The sequence below is a fragment of the Dromaius novaehollandiae genome, chromosome 6 (genome assembly GCF_036370855.1).
Source record: "Dromaius novaehollandiae isolate bDroNov1 chromosome 6, bDroNov1.hap1, whole genome shotgun sequence".
Taxonomy (NCBI): Eukaryota; Metazoa; Chordata; class Aves; order Casuariiformes; family Dromaiidae; genus Dromaius; species Dromaius novaehollandiae.
This window is the reverse complement of record NC_088103.1, coordinates 20,823,941-20,843,097: the sequence shown is the minus strand read 5'-3', so window position 1 is coordinate 20,843,097 and position 19,157 is coordinate 20,823,941. Positions and strand designations below refer to the sequence as shown.

General features: G+C 37.9%; 1 protein-coding gene across 2 annotated transcripts in view; it reads right to left on the bottom strand.

The window, feature by feature from the left end:
• Nucleotides 1-6,416: 6,416 nt before the first annotated feature.
• The window catches only part of DLG5 (discs large MAGUK scaffold protein 5), a 120,080-nt gene continuing 107,339 nt past the window's right edge, over nucleotides 6,417-19,157 (bottom strand). For both annotated transcript variants that reach the window (XM_026116730.2, XM_064513824.1), the window contains 11 exons: nucleotides 18,830-18,963; nucleotides 18,059-18,223; nucleotides 17,495-17,678; nucleotides 16,402-16,550; nucleotides 16,057-16,227; nucleotides 14,644-14,840; nucleotides 13,728-13,871; nucleotides 13,418-13,545; nucleotides 12,506-12,615; nucleotides 10,538-10,647; nucleotides 6,417-8,173 (listed from right to left, as the gene is read on the bottom strand). In XM_026116730.2, the coding sequence (XP_025972515.2) occupies nucleotides 8,070-8,173; nucleotides 10,538-10,647; nucleotides 12,506-12,615; nucleotides 13,418-13,545; nucleotides 13,728-13,871; nucleotides 14,644-14,840; nucleotides 16,057-16,227; nucleotides 16,402-16,550; nucleotides 17,495-17,678; nucleotides 18,059-18,223; nucleotides 18,830-18,963 (1,596 nt within the window). In that variant the 3' untranslated portion in view covers nucleotides 6,417-8,069. The remainder of the gene's footprint in view (nucleotides 8,174-10,537; nucleotides 10,648-12,505; nucleotides 12,616-13,417; nucleotides 13,546-13,727; nucleotides 13,872-14,643; nucleotides 14,841-16,056; nucleotides 16,228-16,401; nucleotides 16,551-17,494; nucleotides 17,679-18,058; nucleotides 18,224-18,829; nucleotides 18,964-19,157) is intronic.

Sequence of the window (19,157 nt, the reverse complement as noted above, 5' to 3'; positions counted from 1 at the left end):
ACAAAGCACAGGACTATATACTCTAAAGGCAATCCTGCAGTGGACAGGCTAGCTGACCTAACTTTTTATATCTGTTCAGGATGCTTCAGTTTTGTGTGACTATAGAAGCATGAACTCACAACATAATGTAGGATGATTAGACAAGTTATGATCGAACAAATCCTTATTTAAACAATAAACATATCTGAGAAACAGCAGGAGGGGAACAGAGAGCCATAAAAAGCAGTCAGTTAAATAGATTTGGTTTCAGTCTGGTGGACTTGAAAGTTGTCTCTGGACTAAAGACCTCTAACAGTTCAACGAAAAAATAACAAATAGTCTGTTTTAAAGCACAAAATGATTGTGGCAGAGCTAGAAACTTTCTGCAAATAGAACCTTCCTTGCTCCAATAAATTTCAGTGCTCTGTGCTAGAATAAAGCAGCTGTTATTTTTATGCCTGGAAAGCAACATTTCCATTTGTTCACGTTGTAGTAAACACTGGCTATACGCGATAGGATTTTCTGTCCTCTCGAGATTAAGAGCTCACCAAATTACTGTGTGCAATGCTGACCACCTTTGCTCAAAGAAGTTTCATTCAACCTGGAAAAAGTGCAGAGAAGAGCTAGTAGGAATGGAGAAACTACCATCTGAGAGAAGATGAAGAGATAGGTTTGTTTGGCCTAGTAAAACAAAATCTAGAAGGGCTCTATATCGTGAAGTAAATATTGAGGCAGAGAAGTTAGAATAGTATTCTCACAAGAACAAGTAAGTATAAAAATACCACTCATATTTGGTCTGGATATCAGATGATTTCTAAAAATAAGGGAGTTACATTTTTGAAAACAAACAAAAAACCCCCTAATTACATCTAAAGTATGGCTCAGCTGTTTGATGAGAGGATTTCTGTGTCTCAGCAGCCCTTGCTGCAGGTAGCAGACTGGAAAGGCCTTCCAGGGCCCTGGTGCTCCAACAGCCAGCACTGCTTTATTGCTGTTCTTGTTCTTTCCCTCATACTACTTTCACAGATTGCCTAAATTTTCCAAGGCGGACAGTGTAGAGGGAGCAGAGTAAACACTAGGCTTCAGTGCAAGACTGGAGTGGGAAAGAACAAAACCACAGAAGTACGGCCACCCTGGTGAACTCCAGCATTTCAGACCTCAGTTTATAAACTGATCTCTTGTACCTTCAGTGACATTTTAAGTTATCACAAGGTTACAACTGGTAGGATACGAACAGCATATTTCTAGTGAAGGTCAAGCACCAGTAGTGGATTTCAGCAGTTGGTAGCAAGTCACTGTAGCTATACTTCTGCATACCTTATGGACACTTAATCCCTACCATACAAAGGAAAATCCAAATAAATACAAAAATGGCAGCCTCTCTGAAGCAGCAGAGGTCAAAATCCTAAGGCAGGTGTGTTGACTTTCTCAAGTTGTCTTCTATTGCTTACCAAACAGAATCTTCCACACACGTACTGCTGACAGTGCTGGAAATGCAGCAAGGCATCACTTCCAGAAATTGCAGACTTGGAAACCTTACTAAAATATTATCTGAAATTGCAGGCTGCTCAATGTTGGAGTGGATCAGCTGTTGCTGTTCACAAGATCATCAACAGTGAATATAAGAAGTGCGTAAAAGTCAAATCAGTAATTAACATACAACCGCATAGTATGCTTTATGAAACAAACAGACTTTACATAATGTCCCAAAATACTTCAGTGCCAAATAACAGGGTGAGGAAGGGAGGGATTAGGTTGCATCAGCAATGGCAAAAATATCTTTGAGAGTTTATATATGCAAGCAGTTGTGGAGCAATGGTACAAGGGCAACATGAACCAGGGAAATGGGGCAAACAGAAAGGCTGCACTAAATGAGAGATGCACCTTGAAAGAGGATTTATGTATTACTGGTAATGAAACTTTAAAATGGAGGGCAACTAGAGCTGTATGTAACTAAAAAAGAAGAGGAGGGCCCATGACATATCTGTAATAGTTATCAGATAAATTATTTAAGTGCTTCACAAAATTTTTATCTGCAGTAAAGGGATGGCAAAGGAAAAATGCAGCAGCCCCCCATGGGGTACTGGTTTCATCAGACAGACCACCTCTAAGACAGAAACGCTCACGTGCTTTTCAGAGGCACAGAGGGCCCTCAAAGACAGTTTAGGTAGCCGAGGCACGGTGCAAAGCGCTGGAAAGCATAAAAATGCCATTTCGCCATTTAAGTCATCCAAGCACACTGGAATCAGGACGGGAAACAACTCACTGGGGTTGACGCATGCAAACACCAAATCATTATGAAGTATCTGGTGAAGGAGGCAGCTGTGGATCAAAGCCACTGCAGCCCCACACACCCTTCCCCACCCTGTGCTGCAGGAGACGGCGCTGATCCGGTCCTGCGCAACATGGGGAAAAAATGCAATTGAATTTACTACATCTTCATGCAAATGAATTCGTAGCTGCAAGATAGCCACCTTGGCACAAAATATGTGGTACCACTCTGAAAAATGAATTCTAAATAATTGAACCACATTATCAGTCAGTCACAGCAGGTCCTAACAGATCACGCTGTAATTGCAGCTATTAAACACACATCTTTTACTATAGTACATGTCAGGGTATAAAATATGAATATTCTCTGCACATTTGAACGTTAGAAACAGATTTGTAGCCAAAAGCTGTACAGGGTCACATGGTTCAGCCAACCTCAGATATAAGAGATACATATCTAACCATGGGACCGACCCTTAAGAGATGCTGAGGACTTGCAGCTTGCATCATATTCCTGGAATTAAGCTCCATATACTCGTTTTTTCAGTGATCACACTTATTCATCCTTGTATCACAAATCTGTTTGTTACAGAACGATGTGAGCAATTGCTAGCACTCTCAGATCACATCTTCACAGCAGAACACAAGCTTTTATCTTGTATATGAGCCTGCAACTTACCTTAGGATCTTTGGACTAATTCTGCTGGAGTCTTCCTCTCAAAATGCTGTATCTAACACCTATTTTATTCATAAAACTGCAAGATTTAAAGTCACATGTAGACTCTTGGCATGTGTTTTGGAAAAGAAAAACATTTTCATCCTTTTATTGTTTATATTATTCAAACATCAAAAAAGCTTCAAACCTAAACCCTTAGGTTTGTCACAACCTGGTCACAAGCTTTTCATCTTACTTAGGTTAACCAATTAATCAGATGATTTGAGAAACGCATGTTTAGCACTCGCGGAGTAGACTGATTTGGCATATGATGATATAATAAAGATTGATTAGATTATTTCTGATAAGGTAAGATGAATCTATAGAAAACCCTGAAGCAAAAGGATTACTTTTTCTGAAGAACAAAGTCGCCATTCTCAAAAAGTTGATCATTTCTCGTCTTTGGGGAAGGGCATGCAGAGGATGACATTAGAAATGTCATTCATATTTGCATTGAAAAGACTTCATATGGGGAGGAGGGAATGCAAATCAAAGTGAAATTTTATCAAGTAACCAAGGGCTATTTTGTCAGGCTGTTTAAAGTTTTTAGCATTTTGACAGGCTTTGTTCCAATCTTGAAGAAATCTGTGTATTGTTAAATATGCAGGATCCCCGCATCTTGATTGAGCTAAGTTCTTTTTCTGAACTTCTAAGAAGGAGGAAGTGGAAAGATGGGAAGGACCCCAAAATCCCAAGAAAAATGAAATTTGACTTTTTTCTTTTTTAAGTTAGTTAACTAATAAAAGTAGTATTCTAGTTCTTGGAGGTTCTCTTCATACAGCAAAGGAAAGGGTCATAAATCAAGATACTGATCTCTGAAAGCTCCCTCAACCTCTGGTGTTATTTCCTTCAAGATACTGCAAACAGAAAATAATCCAGTGAATATACACATTCTGAGTGTAATCTAGTATTGATAAAACATAACAGAAACATGTAATCCACCATAATGTGAAGTGATGGGGCTACATTATGCAAAGATTTTAGTGATTTGCTTTTTTCAATGATGATTAGGTCTCTGCCATTTTCCTCCTACGGTTCTACAAAAAGGCTCACATTCACAAAGGTTGTACTTGTGTTAAGAAATTTAACTGGAATTTCATACTTTACAAATGGGCAGGGGAAACTAGTTGGACCTTTAACAGGCTTGTTTTCTAGCAGAAAAATCACTGAAACGCTTACTTGAATAAAATCTACTGAAATCAGAACACCTTTAACAGGTGTTTCTCACTACTTTTAAATAAAGTTACAAGACAGACTTGCAGGATGGAAGTTTTTTTCTTCATGGTATGCTTTTTATGCGCAGTTTACCTCAAGAAAATGATCTGCCTCAGCACCCTTTAAATTTAAAGTTATAAAGCTAAGCTGAAATTATAAACAACCACTGGTATGACAGCTTGTATGGAATTTTTTAGTAAAATAGTTCTGTTGAACAATCCCAAGTTAAGCTAGTATGTTTACACTTAAGTGATGGTTCCCCTAGTCACCTGGTTACTGGATTAATGTTCTCATCACTTGAGCTGTCTTAGCAAAAGCATCTTTGAATACTGAAAGAAAAAGAACTCATCTAGGAGAGGTAAAAATTTTTCTATCAAAAACATTTTTTGCACTAAATAACACCAAGATATTTTGAAGCAAAATTAGAGAATTAAGACTGAAAAATCTCTTTAAAAGCAACCAAAAGTAATAAATATGAAATCCTCACACCCACTCATATAGCAGCCATAAGAACCATTTACGGCAGATGCAAAGCATCTTCTTTATGCTGTTCAGTTGCTATACTGTAGGTCTGGGACCTTTACTAGATGTTGCACAAGTCCAATGTCTGCCTTGTTTGGTATCTGTATTTTTCACTGCAGTTTCTTTAGTTTCCAAACCAGTGCACATGGGTGCAATCCTAGGGTCATTTAAAAGAAACCGTCCACTGTGAAATGGAGGTGTAGAATCTTACAAATTACATGAGGCCTTAAACATACTACTGGAAAGAGATTACAAGCCTGCACTTCAACCATGGACACATCCTTCTGAGAAGGATCTAGTAAAGCTGGGCAAGACTGCTTAGGGCGGTGACTGGCATTCACCGAAAGGGATTACGATACAGCCTCCAATCTCATCAGGCACTGAGAAAGGACCCTTGTCTGAGGTGGAGAGGCTGGCAGCTGCTGGAGTGTAATCCTGTATCTAGCGAACGCTTGCGCTGCAACTCAGGTCAGTGTGAACAGAATACAGAGGCTTGTAAGCAGGTAGATGCATCTGAATGCATTAATGGCAGATGAGGCTGCAATATCTCCAGCCATGTTATGCCAGTTTAGCATCTTTTATTATTATGGGAACATAAGTAAAAAAAATCCGGATTTCTAGATAACTCCAAACTTGCAGTCATACATATCGCACAGTGACTTAGGAGAAGGAGGGTGACATTTTCAGACTGTTTTCTAGTTACATTACTTTTAAAGCATTTTGAATAATCACAGAACTGTATTTTCTGTTTAAATGTGTGGACAAAGTTACTCTTTTTGGAATGATGGACAAATCTTGCTCCAGCACGTTGCACTCCAAAGTACAAAGCTGCATCAGAAAACCCTTAATCTGAGCTACAGGAATCTTACGGAGCTTAGCCAAGGCTTCAGTTCCAGGCCCCTGTGACCCAAACACGAACAAGGCACGGCTGTTCCTGACCTGCCACAACCTGCCTCTCCCTCATTTTCTTTGCCCTCTATATGAACAGTGCCCCACGCTGCTCTTTTTTTTTTAATTATTTTTTAAGAAAAGCCAGTAAGATACAGGTCTGTCTTCTGACTAAAGGCTATTACTAGGTATTCAGACTGCCAAGAGGATTGACTTAAGCATGAGCCAGACTGAAGGATGGGTATGCTGACTGTTTGACATTTGAGAATAAATCAACTAGTGAAGCAGAAAAGTTAATATACGATAATTATTTTCCCCAAGCTTCCAGGTAAGTTAATGAACAGAACAGGTTGGTCTGTCTGAAGTGTAAAAAATGAGGTACTGAATTCCACAATGTGCCTTTAACCTAATAACAAACTTTTTGCCCAGTAGCTTTTCCCTGTATTTAGGGCAGGAATTCCCAGTGACAGACTCCTGAAAATAGCAGTGGTATTAGCTGCAGTTAAACCCTTTATCCAGTCAATCGCATGCCCTGGAAATGCAGGGAACAAAATTCCTGCTCAAAATCCTTACACACCATTTGCCCACATACCACGAAAAATACACTAGAACAAGACAAAATCTCAGTTCTTGTGCCCTCTCTTTTTGAAAACCTTTGGTATTAACATATATAAGGCTGGGCAACAGCACAAAACCAAAATTTGTTTCTCCCCAAATGGACGCTCAAACCTGTATATGTCAATTTTAGAAGACAACAAAATCTTATACAGAGACTCAGCTAAGCAGAGTCACGGAGAGCATTAGATACACACCTTTTATAAACAAGTCAAGTTATAGAAATTGACCTTTATTTAACACAGTAATCAGTTTCTTTAACTTTTTTTTTGATACAAAGTGACATTTTTATTTTAGTACAGAAAATCCGTATCAGAACAGTACCTGTTTCAGCTGTACCACTGGAATCCACTCTGATCTCAACTTTAAAAAAAACAAAAATGAGATAAACAAAAAACTGCTGTCCCTCACCATGAGAAATATTTTGACTAGTAATTCATCCATACTATTTCCTTTTTTATATATATATATATATACACACATATACATATATATAAAAAATATTTTAAACTATAAAACAGCAACTGTAAAACAGAATTTAAATTTAGGACCAAATCTTTCTTTGAAGAACTGTGCAGAAGAATCCCTTTTTTATTAAACAAACTGCAAACAGAAGCAAAATGACAGGCCGTAGTGTAAAACTAGAAACCCCACGTAATGAAATGTTAGGAACAGTGACTGAGAAAGCAGTTCTACTCAAATGATATTTTAAAAACAATTAAAATACAGTACCCAAAAAACATGGCACAAAAGACAGAGGAGACGGGTACAAAACCTGTGTTAGGAACACAGACTCAGAAGTGCAAAAACAAAAAAGGAACCGATACAATGGAGTTTGGTACAATAGGTAAATAAGTACTGCAACCAAAACTACATGATCACTTATTTGTTGACAGTGAAAACACTAACAATTTAGTACCTTTCTAAAGGCTTTTAATCAAAGCCCTAAAACTGTGGCTGCTCTTATATTAAATAAAAACAATCTATGTGAATGCTACACACTGAAATACAAAGCTTAAGAATTACCCTGCAAAATTGCACCAACGTAAGCTTTCAATATTTACAGTATCTAAAAGTGACAAAACACAGCATGCTAGGCCTAGAGCTTACGACTCTCTCCCACCACTACTTAGTCCAGGCCCAACAACCAAATATTATTTCTCAACACACACTTAAGCTTGGATTGTTCAGATATATTATGATGCTTAAATATTAGATTCATGCATAAAACAAAAAACGGTATCTTTGACAGACAAGCGTTGACAGAATACAAACAGTGGTCTGCCCTGTAGAGGAGTGTACTTCCTTCTGAGCTTACTCCAAGACGTACCGATTGAAACCCCACGTTATGACCTCGTAGTCAAATGAACAACGTGCTTAGAAATGGTCAGAATTGCCAGACAGAATCACACTGCGCATAAACCACTCACTCATCTGCTGAAATTTCACTCCATTTGGGAGAGTTATCTCATTAAGTGAGACGGTTCAAAAAAACAGAACAAAAAAACCAAAAAAGACATTCAAGTAAACAGCAACAACCAAATACTTTGAAAAGGTTTTTGTAAACTTGTCATTCTACAGGGTTTTGCAGCATTGCTAAAATCGTTTCTTACGGACAAGTACTGTCAGGTTGCACCTCCCCGACAGCCTGTCGCGCCTGTGTACGACGGGAGAGACAAGCTCCATGGAGTGACCGACCCCTTCCCACACGCCTCGTCGGTTCTGCGTGTTCAGTGTATCATTCCCCTTCATGAAACAGAAATCACTTACTTACATCTTTATAAAGACAGAAATGGACAAAGTCCATCGGACAGAAAGTTAATTGGTTATTTACATCTGCAAAGTAGTTTCACAGCAAAATAATCTACAGCGGGCCAGCGGGGATCCACAGGACTTTGTTTTGTTCTTGATCGACAGTTGTCATAATCTGAGTGCAAATGCTTGAAAGGGCTCCTCCCTGGACGATGCCTACGGAGAGAGAAACCCACACACAAGTTGCACACTGGAACAGGCAGTTACGACTACCTACAAAGAGCAGCGGCAGGCATTTTTCTGCATAGTGTTTATCAACACATCAGAGTTAATTTACCTAGTTCAATATCTGCCAGATGCACAACTCTATTAAAACAAGAAAAAGAATAAACAGAGTGAAGAGGTCAAGCATTCAGTATAGTCTCTTCTGCTAGTCCTTAAAACAGCCTGGGAAAGCAGTAGAACTGACGCCTATAATCAAGTAAGACAACTGTTTTGTTAGAGTTCTCCATGTACTATTTTCAGAGGCATCAGGTGGCAAAGTTTAAGTCTAAAGATGGTCAGAACCTGTTATATCATAATAAACCTTTGCTGTTGAGCGTGTGGTGCTAAGAGTTTTGTATTTATGTGCTAATATACACAGAGACTATAGCTGTAGCAACTGGCACTATTTACAGATATTAAAAGCAAATTATGAGGTAGCTCACAGAAAGCCGAGCTAAATAAAACAGCCACGGTTGCTACCCAAATCTTATTGACAGCTACGTTCAGGGAATAAAAGGCAAACAGCAAACAACTCCCTGAAAATCAATTCAAGACATAAACGAAGAACATCTTGCATTCTACCGTGGCTAAACATAACAGTCATAAAAGTAAAATGCTAACACTGACGCAGGAGAAGAGACTACATTATTCAGGCTTTAAAACCGAAAAAGTGAGAACTCCGTGACTTGAGAGTTATGTCAATAAAACCTCTTTGGCCTCAGCTAGCACTAATGCTGGAAGGAAATAAAGTCTTTTAAGGCATAACACATATTTCCATGCTTGAAATGCAAAAATTTGATCCTACAGAAAAATTGACTCTGCAATATATGGTGATGTGAGTTTGGACATGGAGTGCAGTAACTGAACAGAACGATGGTTGGTGGAAAACAGCAGTTAAGTGATACAGTTACACACAGTGCTTAAAATTTGGTACACAAAATGAAGCCAGCCTGAATGGGTCATTAGTCAAAAGATGTATTTACTGAAGTAGTTACAGAGCTCAGGTCTGAGAGCATGCATATAGCAAGCTACTGTGTCCAACGTGCTTAACTACAGGCATGTCTTATGCACTAAACTAAGATTTTATAATTTCAGTAAGCCAAAACATCAGAGTTTGGACACTGGTTCTCTGTGACCAGCAACCTCTGGAAACTAATAACAGCTGGAGCCCTCCGTGCTTGACACAGCCACAGCAGGAAGCCCTTTCCCACGGGCACACAACGGGGGTCACACAGTGGCCCGTGGGGCACAGCGACTCCGCTTCCACTATCAGGTGAAATTAAGATGCAGCACTTGACTTAACAAAGAGCAGAAGATAACTGGTGGTTATATACAGTGTGGCCCCATGCGTGCCAAGCCCTGCCGAGGTTTTGTCTGGTTCACTGAAAAGGAACATTTGTCTTGCCAGTACTGGGTACCTGACGTCTGAGGATTTGTGACTTCTCTCAGAAGATGCTGTGGTAGCTTTATACTACAGAGACACCCACATCCCTCCTCCCCTGCTCTTCACAGGTATGCCCCAAAGTGTTTCTGCAAAATGTTTTGGAGTGCTTGGGTGCGTTTTTATTGTTTTTTTCCTTCCCCCCTCCAATCAAGATTTGTGGAAGACTTCAGTTTCTGCATTTCTTCATTTTTTATTGAAATTTTATTGCCATTGATGTCCAGATCACTAGAATTTCACCCCTACTCTTCTGAATTTATGTGGAAGCCCAGGGAAATACACTCTGAAACAAGAAGGGACAGTCTTCAAACACAGCAGCATGTCTAGTAGAAATACAGTAGTAACTAAAATTCAAGATTCATATATTGTACTTTATGATATTAAGAGGCCTCTAAAATTATATTTAATTATCCCAGATTACAATGTACGGTCCCAAATTACAATGCATGGTAATCTTTGACAAGATTTGCCCTTTCTTAAAAGAGTTAAAGTATGTCTCTCACATCAGTTCATTAACTCATGCTACAGCCTTTTTACAACTACAAAATAAGTTACATTCTTTCTATGGAAAAAAGAACTGACAACACTGCCTGTCAATGTCAAGTTATTTTCATTATCATCATTTGTAATGAAACAGTCTGGGAATCTCTTTAAGGTCATAAGATTCATTTTTGGCTAAAACCAAAACATGGAAAAACATGCAATAGTATTTATATCTTGAGATTTCCTCTCTCATGAAATGAAACACCAGAGATCGCCAAAAGGAAAAGTGAAATGAAAAAAGAGCTCTGAAGAAACACAGCACCTTTTGAATCATACTGCAAATGGAGAAAATTGCAACTGTGTCCTTAGTGAAACTCAGATTAAATACTAACCTGTGAAGTACTTGCTATACTCCTGTTCTATTTTTTGAGCCGTCTCAAACTGTTCTTTGGAATGTTTTTGTGTAACTTTGTCCCTCAGGAAGATTGGGTCTTTTTGCTCCCTATAAAAATAAAGAAAAATATTGCATAAGTGTATTTATTTTAAATGGATTTGAAGTAACTACCTCCAATTGGGTGAATGTGAAAGACTGGTTAATTTGCAAGCGTAACCCTGCACACAGAGTGCCACCTACTGCACTCCAGCAGTTCCAGCATCCTCATCGGGGTCAGTTCAGTGGCGATGTTTGCTATCGGGGTAAGACAGCATTCCTTGAAAGTCACAGATCTTGGGATGCTGCTTGGGGGAGAAAGCATATAATTTCTTCCAGTTTAAGTGAATCAGATGATCTTATATACACACTCCAGTACTCTCTACACACAACCGGGCTACAGTCTTGCACTTGTAAAGGGCAGGAAATATCAAACACTGAGCAAATTGAAAATAAGAGGACTTTCTAGTATATATTTATGCATCTATGTCATATTATATATGACAAATTGTGAAGCTAACTGATTTTATGTTACACAAGCTGTAGGAAATAAAATTAAAAAATGCAGAGAAATACAAGTGATAAAAATCTTCAATCAGAACAAGGCTTATAGTGTTCTCATTTATGACTCTGGCTTGGGGTCATCAGTTCAAAAGATTCTGTTCAAAAGAAAGCAGAATTTATAGTCAACTAGCAATGACATATAGATAGGTACTGACCCAACACAAGCACAGGTTCTTCTAGCAGTGAGGGAAGAAGGCCAAATTTATTTTACAAAGTATGAGGGGCAGAAATCACTACTGAGCTAATATATTACTGCTGTGGTGGGTATGTCTACTATTCAGAGATATAAAGTCTTGCAGAATGCCAATAGGACCTGTGATACATCAAAAATTTTCTTTTGAGAAACCTCTGGTGCCCAGAACAGGCAGAAACAGTGTGCTACTGCATCTTATTTTGATGACTGCTAAAACCCTTGCTTGTCTAGTTCAATCTCTCTGTCACTTTCAGAAAAAGAAAATAGCTTTAATGGCCACTATTTGATTTTCAGAAGGGCTCAGCACATGACAGTTCCATCCATCACTCCAGTGCTTGATCCTACAGTCATACTGAAATGCGCCACATTGCTTGATTTCTTGGCTATATTTGACAGTGGTGGTACTTCCTTCTTTAATAAACAACTAGCCATCAAAATTACAAAAAGATCAAAAATATAAAGAATCTTCAACTTTCCGAATGAAAACAGCACAGGTAAAAGATCTCTCAACAGAACTATTTCTAATGCTTATGTAGGGAGATTATGACACTTCTTGCCAATCAAAATAGTGAAGGCTAACTAAAACATTAGGGGACAGACTGAAAGTTGTAACTCCTGTTTTCTGTTCCTGGCTGTATCTGAGCAGGAAATTCTCCACTACAGGGGCAGTACTTGACAAGACAGCATATCCACTCCATTACAAGAGGGGGCTTCCCTTGCTGATGCTTTCTTTTTTTTTTTTGAATAAAGGTGGGAAAGCTGAAGTTAAGAATCGATTGGCAGATCTGTAAGAGGGGAAGGGCACTGCATCCTCACACTTGGCCCCCACTGAGATTAAGAACAGATCTTTGTGATGGTCATCACTCAATGCCTAATTTAAATATGGATCACACCCACATCTATCTTATGGTTTAACAAAACGAAGAGTGAGAAGCATCTGGAATATCTCCTGGTGTATATACAGTTTAATTTACATTGTCCCATTTCCTTGAATGATTCACTTATTCCCATGCAACCAAAATGAAGTTAAGACCATTTACCTCACAGTTTATGATAGGATTTCTACATTTAAAAGAGATTTAAGATGACTAGGATGAAAGAAACAGTAAAGGTGCAAGCTTATTTTCATATAAAATAAACAGCCCCAAGCTGTACCCCCCCACACACACTTACTTGATTTGTTTAGCGTTTTTGTAGCGAATAAAAATTACAATAGGGTAGATATGAACACTGTGGAGCCGTTCAATGGCATGAGGAGCAATGTCAAGCAGACAATGACAATCCTAAGATCAAATGTAAATGCAAAACACTCATTCAGTTAAAGAGCAGGAGCACACATGCAATCCCTTATTTCTTCCCCTACTTAAATAATAGCAACCCAACAGAATTTCACTTCACATTTAGCAATTAGGGCTACTGAGCAATTTGTATCCAAAGAATTTTGACAAAAGACAGAAAACGAAAAACAGCAGGAAATTCCATTTACGGTATCAAAAATGTGTATTGATAGACATAAAAGTTTTTGAAGAGATAATGAACTAAAAATTCAGATTGACATAGATGCAACACTCTCTTTTTTTCTCCCCAAATTTAAGTATTGATATTCATTTTCTCTTTCAAGTCTGCTAAGGAAACACAAGCGTTCCTTAAGTGACAAAGCTCTGTATGTGGTATGACAGAAAACTAGAAGCCACGTACAGACTTTAACATTTGTCTGCAGGATCATTATGTTTATGTTCTACATGACTGCATTAAAAGGAATAGTTAAGAAACCTAAGTCCCCAAAATATTTTATAGAAAAAAAATAAAATCTGACTTAAATTCCTAACTTAACTTAATAATGCTATAAAAGAATATGCACATGTCCAGTTTCTCTGCAGATGAACATGCATAAAATAATCTTTAAACAGTTAAATGCCAGAACGAGGTAACTGTTCCGTTCCTTGTTTTATTAAGATGGTGGCCTGGGGAACCATTCCCTGGATGTCTTTTAAAGGAGGACAATGCTAATACACTTTTTTTTCCCCATATACTATGACCATAATTTGTAATTCTTAAAGAGCTGTACCATAAAATGTGACTCACCTTCTCTGTTATCTCCTTTATTGAAGCTACAGTTGTCACATCAAAATGTCCACTCCTCCGTTTATAATCTATAAACAGACAATCCTTCACACCCCGCTCAATAGCTTGTTGGGAAGCTTTCATAACCTCTGTTTCACAGAACAAGAAGAGATCTGTTTTTCTTTCTGATTCCTTACGCACAGAATGAGACTTACAGAACAATCTCTACAGATTCAGATTCTTGCTTTTTTCCATGTTTGTGCTGACATTTAGTTCACTTACATAGATGTTACTATCATTTGTTCTAAGCGAGAATGATTGGCATGCTTACCAAGAGGACATCTGCAAAATTTTCCAGGCGATTCTTTGACCAACATGTCTTTCACAGCATCAAGTAATGGTCCTAGAATAAGCACAGGCCTAGGAGAGGTACAGTCCACTTTTTGTACACGCTGATATGCCAGACTTCCAGAATCTAAAAAGACAGAAAAAAGTTACTTATAAATTATCTCATCTGGCATTCCTGAAATAATGCGGAAGTACCCCAACAGTAATTGTGAAAATAAACCCCTGGTAATGGATAAGGGCCTTGACAAGTATGAGAAACACGCACTAGCCATTATTGCAATTTTCCCCACTTGAAAGCTTAAAACAGACAGTTTTCCTGTTGAATTTGGTAACTTTTCCCCCACCCCACCCCACATCAATCCTTAAAACCAATCATTCCTGTCTTTTCTAAAAATGAGAACAAGGCACAGTATTGGGTTTCTCTGATTTGGTCTGTTGGGTTCTTTTCAGGAAGTAAGCGTTGTAATCAAAGTAAGTGGTGTAATCAACGTGATTTTTGTAGAGCAATAAACCAATATAAGCAAAGTTTATTGAGTGGTGTCCAGGATTTCTGTCTAGATTAAGCAACCTGGACTGAAAATGAATAGTTCAAAGGAAGATTGAAACCACACATCAAACGCCAATCTCCCTGGGGAAACGAAACAATGCTGCAGACCTAGGAATAAACTATTAAAAGCTAATAAAATACAAGTTTTAATTTGAAATACTCTGGTGTGTTATTTAATACAGTACCTCTGTTGGTTGCTAAAAAATAATGTACATAAGGGGACATAGGTTCATCATTTATATGCAGACCAACAAGAAAGCTACATTATTCATAAGAGCCTTGCAATCATTTAAAAAAAAAAGAGAGAGAGGCGGAAAGGCAGCCCCCTTCCAAGTACAACAAAGGAACTTGCCATCCAAGAAAGGCATGGAGTCTGTACTGATTGTGTCAAGAGCCAGTAAATCCTTTCCATCTTTGGAACCACTTCGCTTGTGTTTATGCTTTCTTCTGAAGAATGACCTCCGTGCTGCTGCTGATAAAGTCTTAGAGGAGCTGTTTTCATCTTTTACCTCAGACATGCTGTGCCTCCTATAGAATTCCTGATCCATCCTATAGTGAAATGGATTAAGTAGTTCATATTTAAATGTATCCGTTTTATTTTTTATTTTTTGACAAATGTCACTGCTGATTCTGAAACCCACTGGGAATGCTGATGTCAAGCCTTGGTAAGAGCATCTTCATCACAGAAAATGAATCAGAAACAAATATTAACAATAATCAAAGAATAGGCAACTGAAATTTGACTCTATCATCATTTATGCAAGAATGTTATTACACAAATCACAACATGGCACACAGGTTGACCATTTAGACAGTTAGGGGGAAATTCTCCAAGGCACGAAAGAAAGTATGCACGTAATAGCCAGGCAAGTCAGCCTCACACAGAACTGAAGATCCCACTGTTTCTATGAAGCTGCATGTTATACTTATCCGTACATATCATTTTTGTTAGCAACCCAAAATGACATAGTTGTATTTTTTATGGTTTTATTTATTATTGAGCACAAAGATGCTGGCCACATGACACATGTAAAATGCAGTCAGTTTTACTATTCATCTTCTAGTAATGAGACAATCAATTATGTGTATATGTCTGTATGTGTATACTGTACTTTCAAACATCCAGTGTAATACCATTGCTCCCACTATGAGGATAAGTTTTGAGTTATGACCTGCAGAAAAAAAAAATACCAGAAGGAAAGCAAAAGGAAAGCATAAAACCAGTAATCTTGAAAAGAACAAAATCTTTTGTCACTGCATGATACCTACTGTGATTTCAATAATTAAAAAAAAAAATTTTTTTTAGTTCCTGCATACACCTCAACTTTATGCAAGTTCTCTGTCAACATTACGAGGTTGTGGTAGACGCAGTTTTATATTAACACTTCTGTCCACAGACGGAAATTGAAGACATTGACCCTGCCCAAAACCCAAGTGTAACACACTTGGATTAAAGGACATTTCTGTGAAAAATCACTTTAGTTACTGAATCTTCTATCACGACATGGTGCTGTGCACTCTTTTCTTTTCTAGTTTACTACAGTAAATTTACTTATTTTAGTGCTTACTTTAGTAGCACTAAAAATTACTTGATAGAGCAGTATATTTAATTCATTTTTATTAAAATATGCCACCTCTAAAATAACATATCTAAAAATTAATATCTCCCTGAAAGGACAGAAGTAAACAAGTCTTTTACATTGCATCTCATTAGTCCAACACTTTTAAGGACTAAGATAAATAACCTGTTAAATAGATCACTCACATATATTTGCTTGGGATCTGTCCTCTTTCCAGCTTCTGAGCATTCTCATCTAGCTGCCAAGCCATCCAGCAACCAAAGTTTCCCTGTGGTAGAGTATCATCGACATACAAAATGTCATCCTTCTTAAAGCTTAAATCCTGCTCCACCTCTGCCAGACGGTCATAAAGTGCTCTAGAAAAGATGACATAAATAGGCCCTTCAACTGATATTCCATCATCTCAAGGAAGCTTATTAGTAAACTTTGAATTTCTGAAGTGTGGTAGAACTGATGTATTACTTCTCTCATGATGGTCAGGATATTATCCTAATAGCCTTATGCTGTCATTGCCAGTCACACTCAAATACCTGATATAGAATCCATCTCCAGGAAGCTCCTTTATCTTATTGAATTCTTCTAGTCTGTATTGAGTCTTTATTTTGATGTTTTCTCCTGGCTTCAACATTTCAAGATAAGCTTCCTCAGCTGTTTTATTTCGCATATCAGTGGACCCATACTGCAAAACACAAACCCTCAAGTGTGATGTTGTATCTTAGCAGACAACAGAATTAAGCATGCTTGAAAAATGTGTAAAGTGAGTTTGATTTTCCCACTGGCAGGCTCCATATACAAGTAAATCTTGCCACTTAGCACTAATATAGTTTCAACCCTAAGATGTCTAGTGGAGAGGGAGGGGAAGAAGGGAATGGAAAACAAAATACCCAAGTGAAGACAGCAGACACGCATTGTGAGAGAGCCTGTGCTGCTTTGGTAAGTCTGAAAACATAAGCTGAGAATCACAGAACTGACACTGAACAGAATTTAATATTTTTAGGGAGAGCAAGTGGTCTGAAAAGGCAGAAACATGGCAAAGTAAAATCTCCATCCGGTTACTAAAGGCACAATAAGAGTGTCTCAGTGCTCAGATAGGGTCCATCTCGGTTGTATCTGAAAAGCTCAAACACCTATGTATTTATCACCTTAACACTCCTGCCAAATACAGAAATATTTTCATTTTAGATAAAGAAATTAGAGTCACAAACAGATTACAAATTTTTTTCCCCAAAGTCTCATTAGAATTTCATAATGACAAGATCAACATTCTTTGGTTTGCAGTATCCTTAATATTCTTGTCTTTCTCCCATCTACAACTGGATTGAAGACTTACTATTTAGAATACAAGAGCAACTGTTTATAAATCCAAGCACACATACCCAAGTCCTTCAAATCTGCAGGCAACTTGCACTCTCAGCAGCGGTAATTCTTCATACACGGCCACCATCATCCAGCTCTTCACATGTCACAACGAAGGTTATGCATCTTTTTCACTTAATTTTTATGGCAGGAACTCAAAACTCACAGAACACTCCCACTCCAAGACAGCAAGATTCTTTATACAATTCTCTGTTTACACTGTTTTAGACACTTTGTCAGTATGCTTCAGTTTTATTAATAACTTACCTCAAGTATCATGTCACCCAGCACTAGTCCATCAGGTCCTTTTGCTGGGCTATCGTCATCTACATCTGACACAAATATTCCATACAGGTTTCCACCACATATCTGGATCCCAAGATCCACCTGGGATTTTTTAACAACAACAGTTCTAGGTTCAGAGGTCCTTTTGTTCATGTCCACAGGGCCCCTTTTGATAGAGAGAAATAACACGTGCTTCATTTTAAAAAACATGCATAAGGAGTATATATGCAACCAGCCATCTGAACAAAATATATTTACATAATTATTATTCAAAGTAGGTCACCTACAGACAGTTTTATAAGACACTTCATGCTACCTGCAGACAACTTTAATCAAAGCAATCTGGTCTTACACCTTCTTCACTTCTTATGGACTCCCACATTTCAAAAACAGATTGAAATCTTATTTCCATCCTCAGCCCAGTTAATTTGTCAGCTGACTTATTTTAACCAGCCACAGCTTTCACAGAAGTACACTTTGTTTTTTCATACCCTTCACATTCACCCTGCCAATTTTTCCCCCCTTAAGGCAGAAGTTTTACTCTACCTTAAGGAATTGCGGGGACTTGTAGTTGGCGTGGTTTGCTTGGATGGGGGCGTCATTGTCCCTTCATCCTGTTCGCTCACAGTATCAATTATGGAATGATTGTCAGGGGTTGCAGCTCCACTGTCCTGAGGGGTGGAATGATTACTCACAGGTTCAAGGCGAGAACTAACAGGAAAACAAAATAAAAGGTTGGTGGTTAATGTTTCACCAGTGCCAAATATATTCCATACAGGCACAAAGCTCCTAATTTGGCCCCAAATCACGTATTGGTGGTGGTGGTGGGGGGACAGGACAGGATGGGGACACGGAGGAGAGACACCCACAACTGAAGCAGCATTGCAAATAACACAAGTTCTCCATAATTCTAAGAAAATGACAAAATTCAATTTTAAAGTGCGATCAAGCATCAAAATGGCATGGATAGTTTCACTAAATCATACACATTTTCTAATTAGTTTTTAGAAATTCCTTAACTCTAAAAGATTTAAAAACTACTTTGAAGTACTTGAACCTCCACAGGAAGAAGTGATCTTTGGTTTTAGTTTAACATGTCTGAGGATTACGTCCAAATAAGAAAGAAAGAAAGAAAGAAAAAAAAAAGGAAGTGCATCAAGCATTTTTCCTTTGATAAGCACATTATGCTTGCATATTACTTTTCTAAGCAGTCACACTTCTTATCAGATGTTTGTAAATGTTATCTGTACAGTTATCTACTAACAAGATAGCTGCACAGACCAGAAAGCAGTTTTTTCGAAGGCTAGCCAGCCTTACCTTGATCGTGAATGATTGCCAAGCTGATACATATGAGGGTTATACTGAGCCAGAATAGTAATGGTGTCGCACTGCTGTCCAATGATCAGTCGAGCTTGTTGCTCTGTAGCATTTCTCAAATTTATTCCATTAAACTAGGAAAGAAGAAATACACAAACCAGGATGTCGAGTTTTCAAACGGAAATTAGCAAAATCATTCTTTCAATCTCCTAATTAGTTTAACGTAATAAGTGCTGCTTAATAAATAATATTATTAATATTAATTATTAATAATTATTAATGACTATACATTCATATATAATTATTATATATAAAATTATTAATAATA